Here is a 20056-nt window from a genome sequence, read left to right on the forward strand (position 1 = left end):
AGTGCACACATTGAAAAAATGATGGGTATGAATTAATTCCTCTAAGTTGAGGTAAGAACATAGTAAAATATTGAAAAACAGTGGTGTTTTCCTTTAACCCAGCATAATAATTTTAATAATTAAACCATTTTTCATTATTTCAGATGTTTGTCTTTTATGCTTTTTATGTTTTATGATATTAAAGTTTGAGTTACCATCTTTTTTGCTTGTAGGTGGACACTGGCACTAAGCTCTTCCCTGCAGTTTTTGTCAAAGCCACTACTCCTAATATCTTTCAGTTTCAGCTGGGTCGTATTAAGGTAAACTCATTGCATCAGTACTATTCTCAATGCCAGTACCAAATACTTTATCTGACATCATTTATATTAGATTTGGAAATGAACAGATCAATAGAAGATGTGCACCTTTTGCACTAATGCATTCTCTCACTACTGCCCCCTCACATATAGTGGACTCTTAAAAGTATTTGCACAATTTTGCATTTTAATTATGTAATTTTGTTATTAATTGTAATATAATTAATACATTTAAATGTGTTTATAAGTGTCCATTTTTAAGGGCCTCTGAATATAGGCCTACAATTAGATTTTGAATTTACATTACACTTCATTCTTTTTTTCTGCCTGTATTATTTATTATATACAGCACAAAAATAGTTTTTATGTTAATTTTGTTTTATTACTATTATTATGATGTTTTTACAGTGCATTAGTAGCTTTTAGAAAAAACATTACACTACCATTAAATTGGTTTGATTTTGACACCTAAAAAACCTCGGCTTAACACAGCCAGTATTGGTATCCTGGTCCTTAACTGTTTCCATTTGTATAGAAGAAGAAGAAGAAGAAGAAGTTTAATTTATATAGCGCCTTTCCAAAGCTCAAGGTCGCTTTACATAACAATACATCAAGAATTAACAACTACAGAAATATACATACATTTCATACAACACAAAAACACCAAAAGTTTACAATATTACAGAGTTTGTCCGAAATGTAGGCTAAAGAGGTATGTTTTCAGTTGTGTCTTAAAAGATGACAGAGATGACTGTTTACGTAATGTCAAAGGTAATGAGTTCCACAGTTTGGGGGCAGCTATGCTGAAAGACCGGCCGCCTACAGTAGACAACCGGTAACGGGGGACAGACAAAAGACCCTGTTCAGCTGATCTAAGGGATCGTGCAGGAGAGTAGTTGTGGAGTAATTCAGCAAGATAAGATGGTGCTAGACCATTCAGTGCCTTAAAAGTAAGTAGCAGTATCTTGAACTGTATACGAGAAGCGACTGGTAACCAATGAAGTTCACGTAGCAAAGGTGTTATGTGGTCTGTGCGCTTGGTGGACGTGAGAACCCTAGCTGCCGAGTTTGTATGATAGAGTTGTATTCTCTATTGTCTCCAGAATGTAATGCCACTGTCAGCTGGGGTTTTTCGGAGTGAATGGAGAAGTGCAAAACCTCAGTGCCCTCCCAGACTGTGTGTTCAGTACCTAACGGCCATGAGGTGGACCCGTGTACCAGACTACGCTCATCCTGTAGAGTTGACCCATCTGGAAGAGAGATATGGCTGGAGAGCTTGTTTCACTCACATCCAACAAGTCATGACTCTACACATCCCTGAGTACAACAGGTTAAGGACACATCAGAGATGTCAGTGTCAGAAAATAGTGACAAAATGTGTAGTCATAAATGTAACGATCTTCTGTTCCCTTATTCGCAGGTGTGTGGACATTCTGGAACTATCTGAACTTAATGACCTTTTGAAGTACCATGATCACACTCTGCGCCTCTACTGTGCCCTCTCAGCCCATGGAAACACGCATGTAAGCCACGCCCTCTGTAGCCACGTGGACCAGTCACAGCTCTTGTTTGCTTTGCAGTGTTCTAGAATGCCAGGTCACCTGCGGACAGGTTACTACAATCTCCTCATCAGTATTCACCTTAGTGCCCACGCAAGCGCAAGGCAGGCCATGAATTACGAATACATCGTTCCCTTGACTGATACCACGCGGTCTATTACGCTCTACAAAAACAACAGGAAAGTGCAAAGATTTCCAGGGAAAGACCTCAGTACTTCCTTGTGGCCGAGAATGCGCTTTACATCACCTTGTTTTATCTGGGCTGACAAAACAGGTTTGATTGACGGCCATGAGAGCGTGGCTTCTTGGAGTGAATTGTGCCAAGACAGCCCTGAGTTCCCATTGGAAGTATTGAAAGCGGTTGTCATAGCGATGCTGAAAGAAGCAGTGATAGCAGTAGGTCAGCGTGTGAGGGATCCCACAGGGGGCAGTGTTGAGCTCCTGCTGGTTCCTCTACTTGGTTTGCTGCATACACTTCTTCTGATGGGTGTGTATGGGGGGAAAGATCTGGAAAAGGTTTTCAGTCTTATCCTGCCAGTCAGTTACATGAGAGGGATGTGCAGAGCAGAAGAGATTGATGGACTAGAAGAATGTAACGGAGAAAAGGATGTTGGAGAGTGGGATGATGATATTCCTCAAAGTCTTCTTGAGATGAAGCTTCCAGAAGCAGTCAAATTACAGGTAAGCATATCTGTAAGCTCTGTGGCACAGGTCTTGTCCACCCCCCCCCCCCCCCCCAAAATTGACATTTACTTCATGCTGTAGCTTGAGGTGTGGATGAGTACCTTATTGATCTTATCTTCCTATGTCTTATCAGAATTTGTTGTCACCATTCACTCATTCCTCTTTATCTCTCAGGTGTGCCACCTTCTGCAGTACCTGTGTGACTGCCAAGTACGTCACAGAGTTGAGGCTGTGGTGGGCTTCTCAGGTGACTTCGTAGAAAATCTCCAAGAAAACCAACGCTTCCGGTACAATGAGGTCATGGATGCGCTCAACATGTCTGCTGCGCTTACCGCACGCAAGACTAAAGAGTTTCGTTCCCCCCCTCAGGAACAGGTCCGATACTATAGAGATCAAAATGACTTAATGCAACTTTTAAAGAGATTAGACAATTCCTAAAGAGAAGTGTGTTGCATCTCTCTCCATTCAGATCAACATGATGTTGAACTTCCAGGAGGACAATCAAGAATGTCCATGCCCTGAGGAGATCCAAGATCTGCTATGGGAATTTCATCAGGACCTAATAACTCACTGTGGTGAGAGTGCCAAGCTTAGAGCAACCCATGCCACCATTTCACCACCATCAAATAGTCAACCACATACCTTAAACATTTATCCACATATCTTCTGGTTTGTTTAATTCAGGAATTGAGACAGATAATGATTCCTGGAATGTGGATGAGAGTGACCCATTAATCAGGAATCGCCTCCAAGGTCTAGTGGATAAAATAAATCAGTTCAAGAGGAGAATGTCAGGAATTGCTGAGGAAATTGTGACCAAACCTGGTAGGAAAAATGAAGCATTCCATTCGCTTACACTTTTGGCTTTCAAAAGTGATCTTTTTCATTATATTAGGATCAAATTGTCAGGCACGTAGTGGTAAAGCTGTAAATGTTTTTTTTATTAGATTTTAAGCTAAAACAGATCTGCATTTTTAGTCACTTTGAAGCAGCTGATATCCGAAACCATGCTAGACTGGGCCCAGGAAGAGATGATTGAAGATCCGATTCTGGTGCGTGCCGTGTTCAGCCTGCTTCATCAACAGTATACTGGGCTGGGTGGCCAACTGTCTCAACCACTACAGAAGGCTTATTGTATTAGCCCAAACTCTGTGGAGGACACTCTCAACCTTCAGTGGGCGCTGGCACGCATCCGTTCATTGCTTAAGGCCCGGATGGGTAAAGAAGAGGAGGAACTAATGATCAAAGGTTTAGGGTAAGAGATTATACCTAATCTTGTGTTTTGCAAATAAGATAAATCTCTCCACTGTTGTTGACTTACCTTAAGGCTGATTAGTAAATTAGTCAAATTAGTAAATTGGTAAATTTTGTTTTGTGTAGTGACATCATGAATAATAAAGTGTTCTATCAGCACCCTAATCTGATGAGAGCTTTAGGGATGCATGAAACCGTCATGGAGGTGATGGTCAATGTACTCGGTCCTCGAGAATCTAAGGTAATCGAAACATCCAAAGCCATGTTGTGTTTCCTCATTATTGTATTAAATATTGAAACAAGAACATATGATGTAGACTTTAATCTTAAAACATCCTTAAATAACTTGACTCTTTTCTTGCCCTTTAAAGGAAATCATGTTTCCCAATATGGTTGCACACTGTTGTCGCTTTTTGTGTTACTTCTGTCGAATTAGTCGTCATAACCAGAAGGCCATGTTTGATCATCTCAGCTACCTTTTGGACAACAGCAATGTTGGACTTGGTAGGTTTATACTATTTTTATATATTGAAAATGCCATTTTTGATTATCTTAGCTGCTTTAGATACCTAATGGACAATGGCACTGTTGGATTTTCATTTTCATTTTATAATAAATTTACGTGTTTCATTAGCATTTTTCTCTACAAACTGTATTTTCAGCGTAACAGTTATATTTTACCTGAAAATTTATCCAGAATTTCAGAAACAAGAATTTTCAGGCAAATTAGCATAAGAGCGCAATTTAAAAAAAAACACACACATAGGAGTTAAAATTTCTGTGGATAATGTACTGACAAAAGTGCTCGTTAAAGAATACAGACACAAAAATCTCCTTTCTATAATGACCAACGCAATCTATCAAGAACAGCGCAAATTAGCGCTGGGTTTAATTTTTTAAGGCATTAAAGGGGCATTGTGTAACTTTTAGAAGGATCTTCAATATAATGACAGAAATGCGATATAATATACAAAACTATATTATCAGTGGTGTATAAAGACCTTAAAAAATGAACTGTATTGTTTTTATTACCTTAGAATGAGCCATTTTATCTACGTACACCACATGTCCCCATTCATGAAAGTCGCCATATTGCACCGCCATGTTTCTACAGTAGCCTTAAACGGACAAACTGCTCTATAGACTGTTTCAGCAGTAACAACATAAACAAGCGGCTGTCGCGGTCCGCACGTAACTTCCGGTAAACTCCGCTAAGAATAAATAACAAAGTTCTTTAAACATATAGTTTATTTATATAACAAGCAAAACAACAACACATAGATTACCTAGGAAACCAAAACATTTGTTATTTTCGACGAGGCATTTGTTCAAGAGATCAGTTTAGCAACTAGTCAGACCATTAAAAAAACGAAACCGGAAGTAAGGTTCGGATCCAGACGTGCATCACGTGCGTCCGATGAAACGTCTATAGAGCGTAAATCGTGTTGCTTGATTCATTTCTCGCAGCATTTAAAAAAAAGTTGCCAGCCATTGGCAGCATACACAAACACAAAAAACCCTGTTTACTTCTACCTTCAGTTTTTCTCTTTTTATCACCTCTCAAAAATGGGGAGGTTTCTTCAAAAATTCCAAATGTTGAGCAAAAAGCTAAGATAACTCTATTTTTGTGAAGGACTTTTGATATAGATCAGATTTAGAAAGATCCTCAAAACATACTCGGAGTTTGAACTGTTTGAACTAAGGTAATACTTCTGGGTTTTATAAGTTAGGTAAGAGCACCACCTGGTGGATAATAGTGGAAATATGGATTGCTGGAAAAACTCGTCAATGGCAGGAAAGCGTTTTCTTTTAATTGTCAATGGCGGGGAAAGAGTTAAATATTTAACTCCCATATATTTTGCGTCTGAAAGGGACGCAATAAGGTCGGTTGCAAAAATAGCTATGTCCAAGCCATTCTGCGCTAATTTTTTAAAGCATCTTTAGAAATTTGGCTCCCCTTGTGATGAGAAGAGGATAATACCGCCCCTTAATCTGCACTATCCAACCACGGCACTGCTATTTAGTGCAAAGATCAGCTCATTTGCATTTCAAAGGACACACCCAAAAATATTTGCTCACACCTACAAAGTGGGAATTTTAACATGCTGTAATAAATTATCTATATGGTATTTTGAGCTAGAACTTCACATACGTACTCTGGGTACAACAAAAGATTATTTTACATCTTAAAAAAAGTCTTGTCAAATGTCCCCATTAAACTAAATCTAGGAAAATATACAAATATTACAAATTTGCTTAGTGACCTACACTGTAAAAAAATCTTTGTTGCATTTGAATTACAATAAATTTGAACTTTCTTGACTAGCGTAACGTAATGCCTAAGGCCGCCTTAATGCACGGGCTTACCTGGGCTGAAGCCCAGGGGCCTCCCAAGTTCAGGGGCCTCCCAAGTTCACGTTCATTTTGTTTTTTAACTTGACAGGTTGTCTGTCAATCACTCTAACTGCACGTTACATGGCTGCTGATTGGTCCGTGGTAACTTACTGTGAAATAAAATATCAGACGTAACAGATTTTTCTATTCCGTGTAATGTAATTAAGTGCGCGTTGTCAACTTGGCATTCCTGCATGTTAGACTGAGTGTGACAGAGAAACGGGAAATAATCCACCAACAAATGAAACAGTAATTTCTAAAATTTCATAATAAGCACTAAGGTGCAGGTCTCTCTCTCTCTCTTTCGCGTGCGCGCTCACTCTCTCTGTGCTCGTACAGCTGCGTCTCTGGGATGCAGAAGTCTCTACAACCGTGCGCAAGAAACTGTGCCGCCAAATAAAAAAAGGAGTTCCCGAACATTAATGCTGTTCGTTATTATAAAGTTTAAGTTTACTCGCGTTTATATCAGTGACGCGTGCGCAGCTGGAGCGATGTAGTTTGACGCGATGTTAGCTCACAGTATACATCTGTTGGTTTAGAAAGACGACGCAACGATAAATGTGCAAGTCAAAGCGTGACAAGACCATCTCAAATGATCATCCCCTGATCGCACCATTCATATTTATAATCTCCTTATCTAAAGATCTTATATACAGGTATGTTCCCTGTCTGTTTTGTGCATATTCATACGTGTTCGTTTTACATGCGTAGTATGCATAAATACTAAATACAATGCCTACTATATCTTCAATAGCCTATAAAATAAATAACTGATTAAAAAACAAGATTCTGTCTATAAAGACTTATCTTTTGTTAACATTAATGCATTTTCACTTTAAAACTAACTTTAACTTCTTATATTTTTACAACTGTGGTGAGCATTTAGTTAGTGAGTGACAATTTTCTGCAAATTTGTATATTCCAAAAACTATATAAACATAAAGCTTATAAACATATATACTTTTGGTTTTATTTCCACCACAAGTTGCTGTGTGTGGTTGTTAAATAAAGTGTCTTGTGTTTATGCTCAAGTGGGCTTAGTGATATGTTATTAATGATAATATGGTGTTTTCTGGGTCAAAGAGGGAAAACTACATTTTGTGATGTAGATTACATAGATATTACACTTTTTTTTCAAAATAAGACTACAAATTGAGGGTATGGGGGGCCTCCAAAACCTCTCAGCCCCAGGGCCTCACATTAGGTTAAGGCGGCCCTGGTAATGCCACACACAGGAGATAAGCAGGCGGTTTCGCGGACAGGGATTAGCCTTACCAGGACTAGGCCTTAGTTTAAATAGGAAATATAACAAGTTTTAACAAACATCCCTTACTAAAAACATTACTTTTGTGCACTTTGAGGCAAAACAAAGGGCACTGGTATATTTTAAGATATGTCAGTGCAAGCTGTTTTCAGTTTGGACAACCCTTACATATTTTTTAGTCTATGACTAGTCTTATCACTGTCCGTGAAACCGCCCCGAGGAGTGTGAATAAGTGATATTTAATAAAGAAAACGAGAACATGAATACTAAAAAAAGCAAGACATACAATAACCAACAATGAACTGAACACGGCCTTGCGGTGTAAATACACAGGGGGGACGATAACTAAACAAGACACAAGTGATGACAATAATTAAACTAATGAGGGACAAGTGAAGATGTTGAAACATAATAAACTAATAAATAGAAACAATGAGAAAACTACAACAAACTAAGGCATGATTATGTCAACCAGTGAGGAGTTGCTATAAATTATAGAAAATAAATTGAATTTTTTAATTTAAATGGATAGTTCACCCAAAAATGAAAATTCTGTCATCATTTACTCACTGTCATGTTGTAACAAACCTGCATACATTTTGTTGTTCTGTCACAGTACTATGGAAGTAAATGGGGTTCATGAACGGTTTGGTTACAAACATTTCTCAAAATATCTTCCTTCGTGTTCATCAGAACAAAATAATTGACTTGTGTTTGTAACAACATGAGAGTGAGTAAATTAGAGCTGCAACTATCGACTATTTTTTCAACCGATTAATCTATCGATTATTTTTCGATTAATCGAATAGTCTAATGATTTTTTTATACATATAATTCCCCAACAAATAATAAATGTAACATCTGCCATTAACGCCAACATTTTATTTAAGCATTTTCTTAATTAAACAAACACACAAACCAAAATTTTCAACATGAAAAATAAAGTGGCAGTGCCACTTTAAAAGAGGCATTATTCACCTTAAACAATAAAATAGGCATATATTAATATTTTAAACATTAGTTTATGATTAGTACATGCATTAACTCAGCATTAGTTCAGACTGAAGTAAAAATAAGTTCATTGTGATTCATGAACCCTTATATAAAATGTAATGGTTATATTATTACTGTTAATATTATTACTATTAGTAGTACTGCATTCTCATTTAACTTTAACATTTAACTTTTCTTAAGTTCCGGGTAAAAAACAAGTTCAGTTAGTATGATCTTCTAATATTTTATAAACGGCGTTTACGCCGCTGTTACTGTAAATAATGTCAGGAATACCTTACAAGACGAGCTTCTGTAATATCTGCGCACATATTCGAAAAAAAGACGTTCATTGGGAACTCCGCACTGCCAGCTGGCTTTCAGTGCACGCGGGCACATGCCTATCAGTTCTCAATGTGACAGTAACTTATTATTTCATAACTTCTTAATATAAAAACATGTCCTGCTCTTTATTTACTGTTTCAACATACTGCCCAGAAGCGATGCAATGTCGCGTCTGTCAGGCGTCTCGCAGCTCGTATTAAACGAAGATGTAAACACAGCTGTATTAAGCACAATATGTATTGATTCTATTGTTTATAGAGTAAGTATAAAAACTTACTGTAATAGTTCAAATTCTTACGCTGACGTCTCGTCATTTTGAGGTCGGAGAGGCCCAGGTTTTCTTTTAAGATGATCATACACAGGTGTTGCGCTGCGGTGGTATGCCATTTCAGTTTTACACAGTAACGTAGACTAACTGTGTTCCGTACACTTTCGGGCTTTTCCGCAAGCTTTCGTCTACTCCTCGATGTAACTTGCTCAAAATAAGCATGTTTGTGTGCGCATTCTCTGGGGGAAGGCCTATTGTATGATTTACACTTTGATTGATGTCTTTTGGACCAATAGTTTTTGAGAAAAGTGAGAAAAAGTACCTCCTCCGCCTGTGTACGAAAGATGATTAGGGAAAACGGTGTTCCGTACATGCTAACAATGATGTTCCGTACAGAGCGCAAAACTTGATTTCAGCTACGAAAATGGACATTAAAGATGAAATAATGTTTTATTTTACTTGATTGTGATGTTTTTTAATTTGTTAAAGCATGATGAAAGTTTAGTTAAACATAATCACTGCATACAAGATGGTACTGACAGACGTGCTATCCGACTGGCTCTATGCAGTCATCGGACGCAACCGACTTTAAACATTAAATACTCCAATTTCAAATATTTTTTTCAACAAAAGGTAATATATTTAACAGTTTGTGATAAAAATCATTCATTTTATAAAGACGTAAATAAAGTGTGAAGCATAAATTAAACTGAAATCCACATTTTTGCTGCCCCACTTGTCTCCCCCTGAAGCTGCAGTCTGTTAGCATAAGCCTGCCCACCGGCCGTTTTCAAACACAAGAGGCGCACACCGCAGATTTACTGAATAATCACTGAAACAGTTTGCATGAGGTTCTCTTTCCTGGTCGTGGATGAAAGATGGGGAAATGAGGATGACACAGATATGACTTTTGTGTGTGATCTCAAATTATTTATTGAGTTATTGGCAGTTAAATGTCATCTGTACGGAACATCGTTGTGTACGGAATACAGTTAGTCTACGTTATGTGTTTTATTTGGTCTCTGCTTAAAGTATTCCCACACTTTTGATCGCGTTCTGTCTGTTTGGTATAACACTTGTATCACCCGGTCGGAGCTGAAGCCGCCTTCATTTCAAAATGTAAACAGTGCGACGCATCGACGCATTTCCGGCAAATCGACGTAATTACGTAATCGACGTAATCGACTACGTCGACGCGTCGTTCCAGCCCTAGAGTAAATGATGACAAGGTTTTCATTTTTGGGTGAACTATCCCTTTAAAAAGGCTTTTGGATGACATTTGGACCAGATTGCATATTCACATTACTAATATTTGCATTTACATTGTATATATTTGGCAGCTGCTTTTATCGAAAGTGACTATTCTCAAGATATATATTCCATTAGTTTGTGTGTTCCTTGGTACTGAACCTATGACCTATGGGATACTAATGCAACGCTCTACCAGTTGAGCTACAGGAACACTAATAACATTAACTGCATCATGTCAAGTCCGATTAAATTCACAATTAACATCAGAATATCACAAAAGATATCCTGGAATGCTACTTGCTGAATAGACCTTCCGTAGTAATCCCATGTGTGCTCCTTGATAGGGTTTCAATCAGATACTACGAAAATAAAACTGGTACAATAAGTTAAAAAGCCTTTACTCCCATAGTGGTTAGTCACACAAACACATTAAAAAACAATAATAAAAAAAAGATTACCTAATGGCAGTACATTCCAGTTCGTCCACTTTAAGAATTACTGGATTGGAAACAATAACTGCATCCATTAGAAAAGGTGATAAACAAGGCAGATGGCCGAAGTGCATTAGTGTTTTATTGTTTTTAATCTCTTTGTGCCAGCCACTGTGACTTAAGGCTTTTTAACTTCTTGTACCAGAAGAATTATAAATTTTTGTAGTATAACATCAGGTTTTATTCAGGTTTATTAATGGTTTGGGACCTACATGTGCTTTTCCCATCAGCTTGTCCTTCGATGAGAGGATCGACTCCACTAGACGTGGTGGCTGCTTCTGTAATGGACAACAATCAGCTGGCACTTGCTCTTACAGAACCAGATTTGGAGAAAGTAAATCTGCACACATACACACTCTTATTGGCTCCTGATTTATTATTATGGCTTGGCATTTGGAGCATAACTCATTTCTCACCATGTGCTATGGACATGAATGATGTGATGTGTCGTCAGATAATCTTCACCAAGTGGACAATAAAATGGGCAAAAAATCTAATAGACTTCCATTATAGAAGAAATTTGAGCCTAATCTAACTAGCTTGCAAACACCCAGAACACCAGCTGCATTCAAATGAGCTGAAAAACACTCCCTGGCAACCCCTTATAAAAGTCACAATTTTCCTCATTAAAAATGGAAAACAGTTTTGTTATTATGAGGGATTAGATGTTGGACTTCTTGTTCTGTGCGTTTGTACAGGTGGTGCGGTATTTAGGAGCCTGTGGTTTGCATAGTTGTGCTTTGTTGGTCTCTAAAGGGTACCCAGATATTGGTTGGAATCCAGTAGAAGGCGAACGTTACCTGGACTTTCTGCGATTTGCAGTGTTTTGTAATGGTGAGGTCACTTGTTATTTTAAATTACAATAGTGTTGTCATGTCCATGCCAACCTTATTGCATAACTATAGGTAGGATGTTTGTAATTGGTTGTTTGTTATTAAGGTGAGAGTGTTGAGGAAAATGCCTATGTAGTAGTTAGACTTCTGATTCGCCGGCCTGAGTGCTTTGGTCCTGCCCTGAGGGGAGAGGGAGGAAATGGTCTCCTAGCAATGATGGAGGAAGCCATAAGAATTTCCGAGCAGCAAGATGGAATCGGTACACACAGTTCCAACAGAACTCTGTGAGTGTTACAGTTCTCCTTTTCCTATTTTTGCTTTATACTTCCTATGTTTTCCTGTATATTTCTTGTGTTTTTCCTATATACTTCCCAAGCATTTTCTATATACAGGTGCTAGTCATAGAATTAGAATATCATCAAAAAGTTGATTTATTTCACTAATTCCATTAAAAAAAACTTGTATATTATATTCATTCATTACACGCAAACTGATACATTTCAAATGTTTATTTCTTTTAATTTGGATGATATAACTGACAACTAAGGAAAATCCCAACTTCAATATCTCCGAAAATTTGAATATTACTTAAGAACAATACAGAAGAAAGGATTTTTAGAAAGCTTGGTCAGCTGAAAATTATGTGAAGATTAGTCTGTGGCACTGCTCAGGTGTTATGAGAGCCCTGCAGGTTGCTCTGATAGTGGCCTTCAGCTCTTCCTCTTCACAATACCCCATAGATTTTCTATGGGGTTAAGGTAGGGCAAGTTTGCTGGCCAATTAAGAACATGGATACCATGGTCCTTAAACCAGGTACTGGTAGCTTTGGCACAGTGTGCAGGTGCCAAGTCCTGTTGGAAAATGAAATCTCCATAAAGTTGGTCAGCAGCAGGAAGTATAAAGTGCTCTACAACTTCCTAGTATACGGCTTTGTTGACCTTGGACCTCAGAAAACACAGTGGACCAACACCAGCAGATGACATGGCACCCCAACATCTGTACGTAGTGGTTCTTGAAGCACTGACTCCCGCTGCAGTCCCCTCTTTGTGAATCTCCCCAACATTTTTGAATGAGTTCTCTCCAGGGTGCGATTATCCCTATTGCTTGTAAACTTTTTTCTACCACAACTTTTCCTTCCCTTCGCCTCTTTATTAATGAACACAGAGCTCTGTGAACAGCCAGCCTCTTTTGCAATGACTTTTTCTGTCTTGCCCTCCTTGTATAAGGTGTCAATGGTCGTCTTTTGGACAACTGTCTTCCCAATGAGTGTTTAGCCTACAGAACAAGACTGAGAGACAATTTAAAGGCCTTTGCAGGTGTTTTCAGTTAATTAGCTGATTCGAGTGTGGCACCAGGTGTCTTCAATATTGAACCTTTTCACAACTTATTAATTTTCTACAAAGATTTAATAAAGATATTGAATTTGGGATTTTCCTTAGTTGTCAGTAATAATCATCAAAATTTTAAGAAATAAACATTTGAAATATATCAGTCTGTGTGTTATGTATGTTCACTTTTTTGAATGGAATTAGTGAAATAAATCAACTTTTTCATGATAGTCTAATTATATGACCAGCACCTAAATGCATCATACATTGTAAAAAGATGCAACATTTTTGTTAAATCAACATAATTTTTTTGTTAAGTTAAAGTAACATAAAATTATAAGTTTAACATTTCAAATTGATTGTATAAGTTATGTCAACTTTTCACAAGCCTAAACATAAAATAATAGGTTAAATTGACTTGGCAAAGCCAAGTTGTTTTAACATTACAATAACTTTTCCTGTACACTTCCTATGTTTTTTCTTTACACCTTCTACACTGTAAAAAATGCAGCATAAAGTTAAAACAACTTTGTTTTCCAAGTCAATTCAACCCACCATTTTTAGTTTTGACTTAAAAATAAGTTGGCATATACACATCAACTTACAAAAACAAGTTAAATTAACATAAACATTATTTTACAGTGTATGTTTTTCCTACATACTTTTTTTTCTATATATTTTCTATGCTTTTCAAAATAATTAATATGTTTTCAATATATTTCCACACTGAAAAAAATGCAGCATGAATTTAAAACAACTTGGTTTTGCAAGTAAAATCAGCCTACTATTTTAACTCTTTCCCCGTCATTGAAGAATTATCTCGAAAATCCATTATAAAAATGCAGTTATCAGCTTTTTAAATATTTTGTATTTTTGAAGAAACATATTATATTTTAGGGGTGATAAAAAGAGAACAAATGAAGATAGGATGAAAGTTTTTTTTTAAAAGAGAGGATCTTTTCTTTCATTTAATATATTGTATGTTTATGTAATTTTTTGAAAATCATAAAAATTGCTGGCGCTGACTGGCAACTTAAAAAAAAAAAACTCTGGCGGAGAAAGAGTTTTTTACTTGTAATAAGTTGATATAACTTACAAAGACAATTTGAAATCAACATAACATAAAAATATATGCTGATTTGACATCAGTGTTTCCCCTATATAATTCCTATATTTTTTCCAAAATGTTTTTCCTATATACTGTATTCCTAGTTTTCCATTATACTTACTGTGTGGTTTCTATTCTTTCAATCATGCTTTTAGTGACACACTTGATGATGAAGATGATGATGCTATCCATATGGGACATGCCATAATGACTTTCTACTCCGCGCTGATCGATCTGTTGGCCCGTTGCGCCCCTGAGACACATGTAAGTGTTCGGGAAACCCTCTGAGAGAGTTAGATAAGCCTGGTAATGTGTTTAAAAGATTGAGTTGGGAACAGCTTATCGGTTTTATCTATTTTTTAAGGCACAGCCAGTTTTCATTAAAGGTTTCAAGGTTTACTAATGGATGTCTCTATTGTGTGTGTGGTCTGTAGCTCATAGAAGCGGGGAAAGGTGAGGCTATCCGGATCAGGGCAATCTTAAGGTCTCTCATTCCCAGAGACGATCTTGAAGGGGTCATCAATATTGCTTTCAAGTTGCCAAATGTGAACACAGGTGTGTGTGTGTGGCAAAGTCATCACTCTTAGCTGGGATGTTGGCCTAAGTTGTGAGCCTAAGTTAAATATACATTCATGATGTGACATCAGTCTTTCCAGAGTATTTTATTGTCTTACTAAATGCATGTGACTGGTTAATAATGGGTTCGGTGTTATGAATGTCTGATCTCAGTTTTTAAATAAACCTGGTAAATTTGGTTTGGAATTGCCAGCATATCTGTGTTTGAAGTTGTTAATTTTAAGTCTAAAAGTGATTAATCGGTAGTATTTTTTTTTCTGCTTATTATACACAGATGGGCTAGTGATTGAGCCAGACATGTCTCAGATTTTCTGTCCGGATCACAAAGCAGCCATGGTTATGTTTTTGGACCGTGTGTATGGAGTCCAGGACCAGCAGTTTTTGCTTCGTCTGTTGAAGTCTGGTTTTCTTCCTGACCTGCAAGCGGCTGTTAACATGGATTCTGTAAGAAGGCACACATGAAGAAAAAGTTTACCTAAAATTCTCTGATTGGCTGCAATTTTACATACAATGAAAGTAAATGCGGACTGGGGCTGTAAACTCATAAAGGAATTCATACGACTTGTGGGCTATAATCCAAGTCTTTCGAAGCCAATACAATACCTTCATGTGATGAACTGTTTTTCACAAAATCCTCCTTTTTGACAAGTTCTTTATTTTCAGTTGTGAGGTGCCAAGTTTCTAAGTGCAGAATTCAATGGTGTCATGCTATTTGTGAGATGACATTTAGCATCCTTTACACAAGGTGCCGTACAAGTTAAAATTGGCACAGACGTTCAATTAGTTGGCCAAACTTTTCCTTTAAATATCTGGAATGTTAATCTGTTTTCTTATGTCATGAAAAGAGGTAAGACATGCATTTCCATCTTCTCTCCGTAGACTGGATTGGGTGGTACAGACATGGCACTGGCCCTTAATCGATACATATGTGCAGCCGTACTGCCACTGTTGAGTAAATACTCGTCTCTGCTGTGTGACTCCTCATCGATGCAGACCGGGCCGATCGATGGTTTCCTGCATGGGGTGTACAGCCTCTCCAAAGCCAGTGTACTGACCAAGGCCCAGAGAGACTCCATCCAGGACTGTCTGCTGGCTGTATGCGGGTAAGGATGGTATTCAACAGTGTTGTGTAGTGTAGTTTAACTTAATATAATGTTTAGGTCTTATTTTAGTTAAATTTTAAATATTTGAAGAGTTTGGTTCCAAAACGAAATAAATCCATTTTTACTAATTTTGGTAAAAATTAGTTTTCTATACCAAGAAAGTGACAAGATGAAAACCACCATTTTCTGTTACAAACTTTCACATAGCATCTACATAACATAGGTTATAATGACATTAATAATTCAAATCCATAATTAGATTTTCAAAGATTTATTATAAAAACAGATTATTTTTATCCGCAAAATGCAATAAATCCTTTACAAGTTTTTTTAAATGCTATTTTTTTTTTAATCAATATATAAATGTGCATTTATTTTTGCCATTGTATAATCATTTAGTTGACTAGTGGTATACACTGATAAAAATAAACATTAATGGCATTAATGAAAACACTTACTTTGTCATATTAAGAACACTGTCATTGCTGCTGTAATCCTTGGGATGTCGTCACTGAACATTTTTGACAGAGATCAGCTGTAAAATGTTTTGGTCCTTCTCGATTTTCCTTGACTTCGAGTAAAATAATGGAAAGTTTTTCATAAGATCCCGTGGGGTCAATGTGTTAGCAGGACAGAAGCTTGATGCTGTCGTGTCAGAACAAGCAACAGCCGGCATTTTTCCTTCACCCGAGAACCTCTCGCTAAATTATTAGATTTTGATGGCTTACGTTTCTTCCCTGCCACATGAGAGACCATGAGGTTTATTAAGAAACCAAACAGGTTTATTAAGGCCATCAAAATTGTTTTTGTTTGTTTGTTGATCACGAAGTACAAAGTAGATGAGGAAAACTAGGATTCTGTGTGTATTCAATGCAATAAATCCGCTCAACAAGTCAAAACGCACAATTCTCAATGCGTTGTGATATGTTGAGCGGATTTATTGCATTCTGGAGAGAAGGAGGCCTGGCGTTTATCACGTTTTGGGAAAAAAGGGAAAAAGATGACAGAATAAAGGGGTGCGATGGCGTAGTTTCCGCATCAGTTTTCATTTATACTTTTGCGTCATCAGTGTTTCCTACAGGATTGATACTGTGGCGGCGATGACGTCACACGCTGATTAGCATATATGTGATGTCATTGCGTCGTGTTTTACTCTTTGATCCGTCACATTATATTGCATTTTAACACAACTAAGATGCTATTTTTACATAGTCTCTGTTCTGTTGTCTATAAAATAGTGACTGAACAGGACCCAGTAACGACCCACGACTCAGTAACTCTTTGTTTAATCCAATCAGCTTTTTCTGAAACTGCTGCTAAAAACGCGACCTTATCTGAAAAAATCATCATACGTTTACATTGAGGCTGTACTGGTATTGCTCTTCTCATCAGTGTTGTTGTGTTGTGAACGCTTTTTTATTAGAAATACGAGTGGTATTGTATTGTATAGCGCAGACAATTTGTTGCAAATTCAGAAATATGAGAGAATACACGGTTGCTGTTACTACAGAACACGTGCATGGGCATGCTGCATAATAGGTAGGGAGAGAGCTCGGACACAGACTCACATCAGAACGGGTATATGTGGGAAACACTATGCTAACCTTTTGTTAATTCCATCTCATGATGAACTTAATCAGCCACCGACTTCTCTGTCAGTAACATCCGTGACTGTTGACGTTTACGCGAAAAATAGAAAGTACACAGAGGAACACGGAGTTAAATACTTTTCACTGTTATGTGAGAGAGGCGTGCAGGCTCAGCAAAGAGAGGGGAGGGGGCCGGGGGCACGCGCTGTTGCGCTGCATACAACGAGAGAGGGAGGATGGAGGCGCGCTGAGTGCTCGCTGCAATGAATTAAGCCGTTTTAAATAGTAAAATTAAAATGTAAATGGGAATCATGAAAAATCTATTTGTGGCGGCCAGTGTTGATTCTGTGGCGGCCTGCCACAGATAAATGAATATATGGGAAACACTGGTCCATGTTGACGTGCAAACACGCGCAGACCGCTGGTAGGTACAGTAGTATCCATGCGTGTAACCACAGTAGCAGCGTGACCGTCAAAGAAGAAGAAGCTTGGTTAACCCACAAACAAAGAAGAAACAACAACTTGTTGTGTATGATATGAGAAGACCAGCAATGATGGAAGTAAATAAACAGCGACTTTTGTTGCAGTTTGAGTTAAATCACTCCTCAACTTGGCTCATCCTTGTTTTCACCGTCGCAAAGGGAAATACCTATGACGCAGTTTTTTTACCTGAAGGGAGGGGTTTTGGTGGACCAATCACTGTTAAAAATTTAGCGAGGTGCACGTCAGGCTACGCAGAGCTATGTACAGGCTACGGATAACCTATGGTGTAGCTACGGCGACAGCTTACGCACGACTATAAATTGGGCTTAACACAGCAGATATTGGATTTTGTGTAAAATTAAGAATTCACTTTTTAATACTGACCAGATACAATACTGATTTTGGCGATACATATGTTTTTTAAAAAAATGCATTTTATAGACTTCATTTATAGGCTTATATCTACTTTATTTAAGATTTAATTATGTACGGTTAAGTGTGTCCTGTGTAGCACCTTGCAGAAACATTGTTTGGTTTCACTTTGTACAAGCTGTATATGGTTAAAATACCAGTTAACTCTTTTGAACTTGCTACTTTTTGCTAAAGTAAAGTTTGTATATAATAATTAGGTTAAATTTATTTTAATGTGGTAAATAATATATTTTTACTATAACATTTTTTTATATTAAAGCCCAGAGTCTATATCTTCGTTATTTTCAGACTGAATTTAAAATAAACAGTTTCAGTATTCTGAACTACTGTAAAGTGACTGTAAAGTTTAGAGTATGGATTAGTATGTATTTATCTATAACCAGTTGTTTATAACTATACAATATATACTTTGTTTGTTTTTTACAGAAAGTTGAGGCCCTCCATGTTACAGCCCCTGCTCCTTAATCTTGTGTTTGATGTCCCTCAGCTATCAGAAAATGCCAAGATGCCATTGAAGGTCTAAACTTAAAAAATATGAGAAATATGGTTCAAAACAAAGCCAAAGGTCCTTTACTGTATTCATCACTATATTTACTCTCCCTTCCAGCTGTTGAGCAGTCACTATGAGCAGAGCAGGAGCTACTACTGTCGAAATGATGGTTGTGGTGGATCTGACTCTGCTTCAGAAGAGGAGCTTTGTTTGACCAGAAAGCTGTTTTGGGGTATATTTATTGCACTTGCTGGAAAGGTAAGAGTATCATTTGTTATCGTTTGTGAAATAATACACCACAATAATAATTCACTACAAAGATAATGTGTGCACCATATTAATAACTGTTTAGTAGGCCTACTTCTATTTTGTATTGTAATTATTGCATTTTATTGTGCTTAAAGAAAGCCTTTGCCAAATTGAGATTTGTTGTTAAAATTTGTTTTCAATTACATCCACAGTCTTACGATGGAGATCTGTTCAAGCTGGCTCTCGGTTGTCTCAGTGCAGTTGCTGGTGCGATCCCTTCTGACCATCTTGACCCGAGCTGCATGGGTGGACGGGAGAGACACTCAACGATGGATTTAGAAAGACGATTTTGTCCTCGGCCCCTGGACACCTCCAAGTAAGATCACTGTGGTTAAAGGGAATTAACAAATCACATCAGATGCACAGATTTGTTATTTGAATAAATAAGACAAATAAAATTAAATAAAAAGACATTCACGAGTGCTTTAAGTGAAGTTTTAATAATATATGTTATATATTATTATTAACATATTTCAATTCCAATGTTATCATTAGAGATGTAACGATTACCAGTTTAATGGTAAACCGCAATAAAAATGTTCAATGTTTAGTATTCCTGCATCATTTTAACCATGCCTGTGTCATAGAAAACATGATAAAGAACAACCCAGCAACTTTGTTTTAGTAAACCATTCTCTTCAAGCATGTAAAAATAGCTCATTCAGATTTCGCTCCCTATGTACAGTAATGTCCCTTAATCTGCACTTTCCAACCATTTAGTGCAGAGAGAGAAAATAATTGACAGCACAATTGAGTTTCAATTTCAATAAACAACCATTACGGTGATCAGCGTTTGCATTTCATCAGCTCATTTGCATTTATAGGGACACACCCAAAAACTGCACATTTTTGCTCACACCTATAAATTGCCATTTTTAACATGCTATAATAAATTATCTATGGGGAATTTTAAGCTAGAACTTCACATAAACCCTAATCTCAGTGTCTTTGTCTGAGAGCTTAATAGTCAAAGATGTTCGTTTTATATGTAATGAACAAACTATTTTTG

General features: G+C 37.3%; 1 protein-coding gene across 1 annotated transcript in view; it reads left to right on the plus strand.

The window, feature by feature from the left end:
- The window catches only part of LOC135786516 (ryanodine receptor 2-like), a 39913-nt gene extending 20546 nt beyond the window's left edge, over positions 1 to 19367 (plus strand). Inside the window, 19 exon segments of the mRNA XM_073812478.1 lie at positions 213 to 299; positions 1400 to 1626; positions 1717 to 2536; positions 2714 to 2914; positions 3009 to 3114; positions 3224 to 3364; positions 3518 to 3794; positions 3920 to 4034; positions 4165 to 4297; positions 11027 to 11130; positions 11495 to 11630; positions 11736 to 11913; positions 14221 to 14329; positions 14500 to 14620; positions 14916 to 15085; positions 15521 to 15744; positions 18675 to 18765; positions 18856 to 18996; positions 19200 to 19367. Of these exon segments, the coding sequence (XP_073668579.1) occupies positions 213 to 299; positions 1400 to 1626; positions 1717 to 2536; positions 2714 to 2914; positions 3009 to 3114; positions 3224 to 3364; positions 3518 to 3794; positions 3920 to 4034; positions 4165 to 4297; positions 11027 to 11130; positions 11495 to 11630; positions 11736 to 11913; positions 14221 to 14329; positions 14500 to 14620; positions 14916 to 15085; positions 15521 to 15744; positions 18675 to 18765; positions 18856 to 18996; positions 19200 to 19367 (3549 nt within the window).
- Positions 19368 to 20056: the final 689 nt, after the last annotated feature.

This window comes from Paramisgurnus dabryanus, chromosome 17 (assembly GCF_030506205.2).
Source record: "Paramisgurnus dabryanus chromosome 17, PD_genome_1.1, whole genome shotgun sequence".
NCBI classification, from domain to species: domain Eukaryota; kingdom Metazoa; phylum Chordata; class Actinopteri; order Cypriniformes; family Cobitidae; genus Paramisgurnus; species Paramisgurnus dabryanus.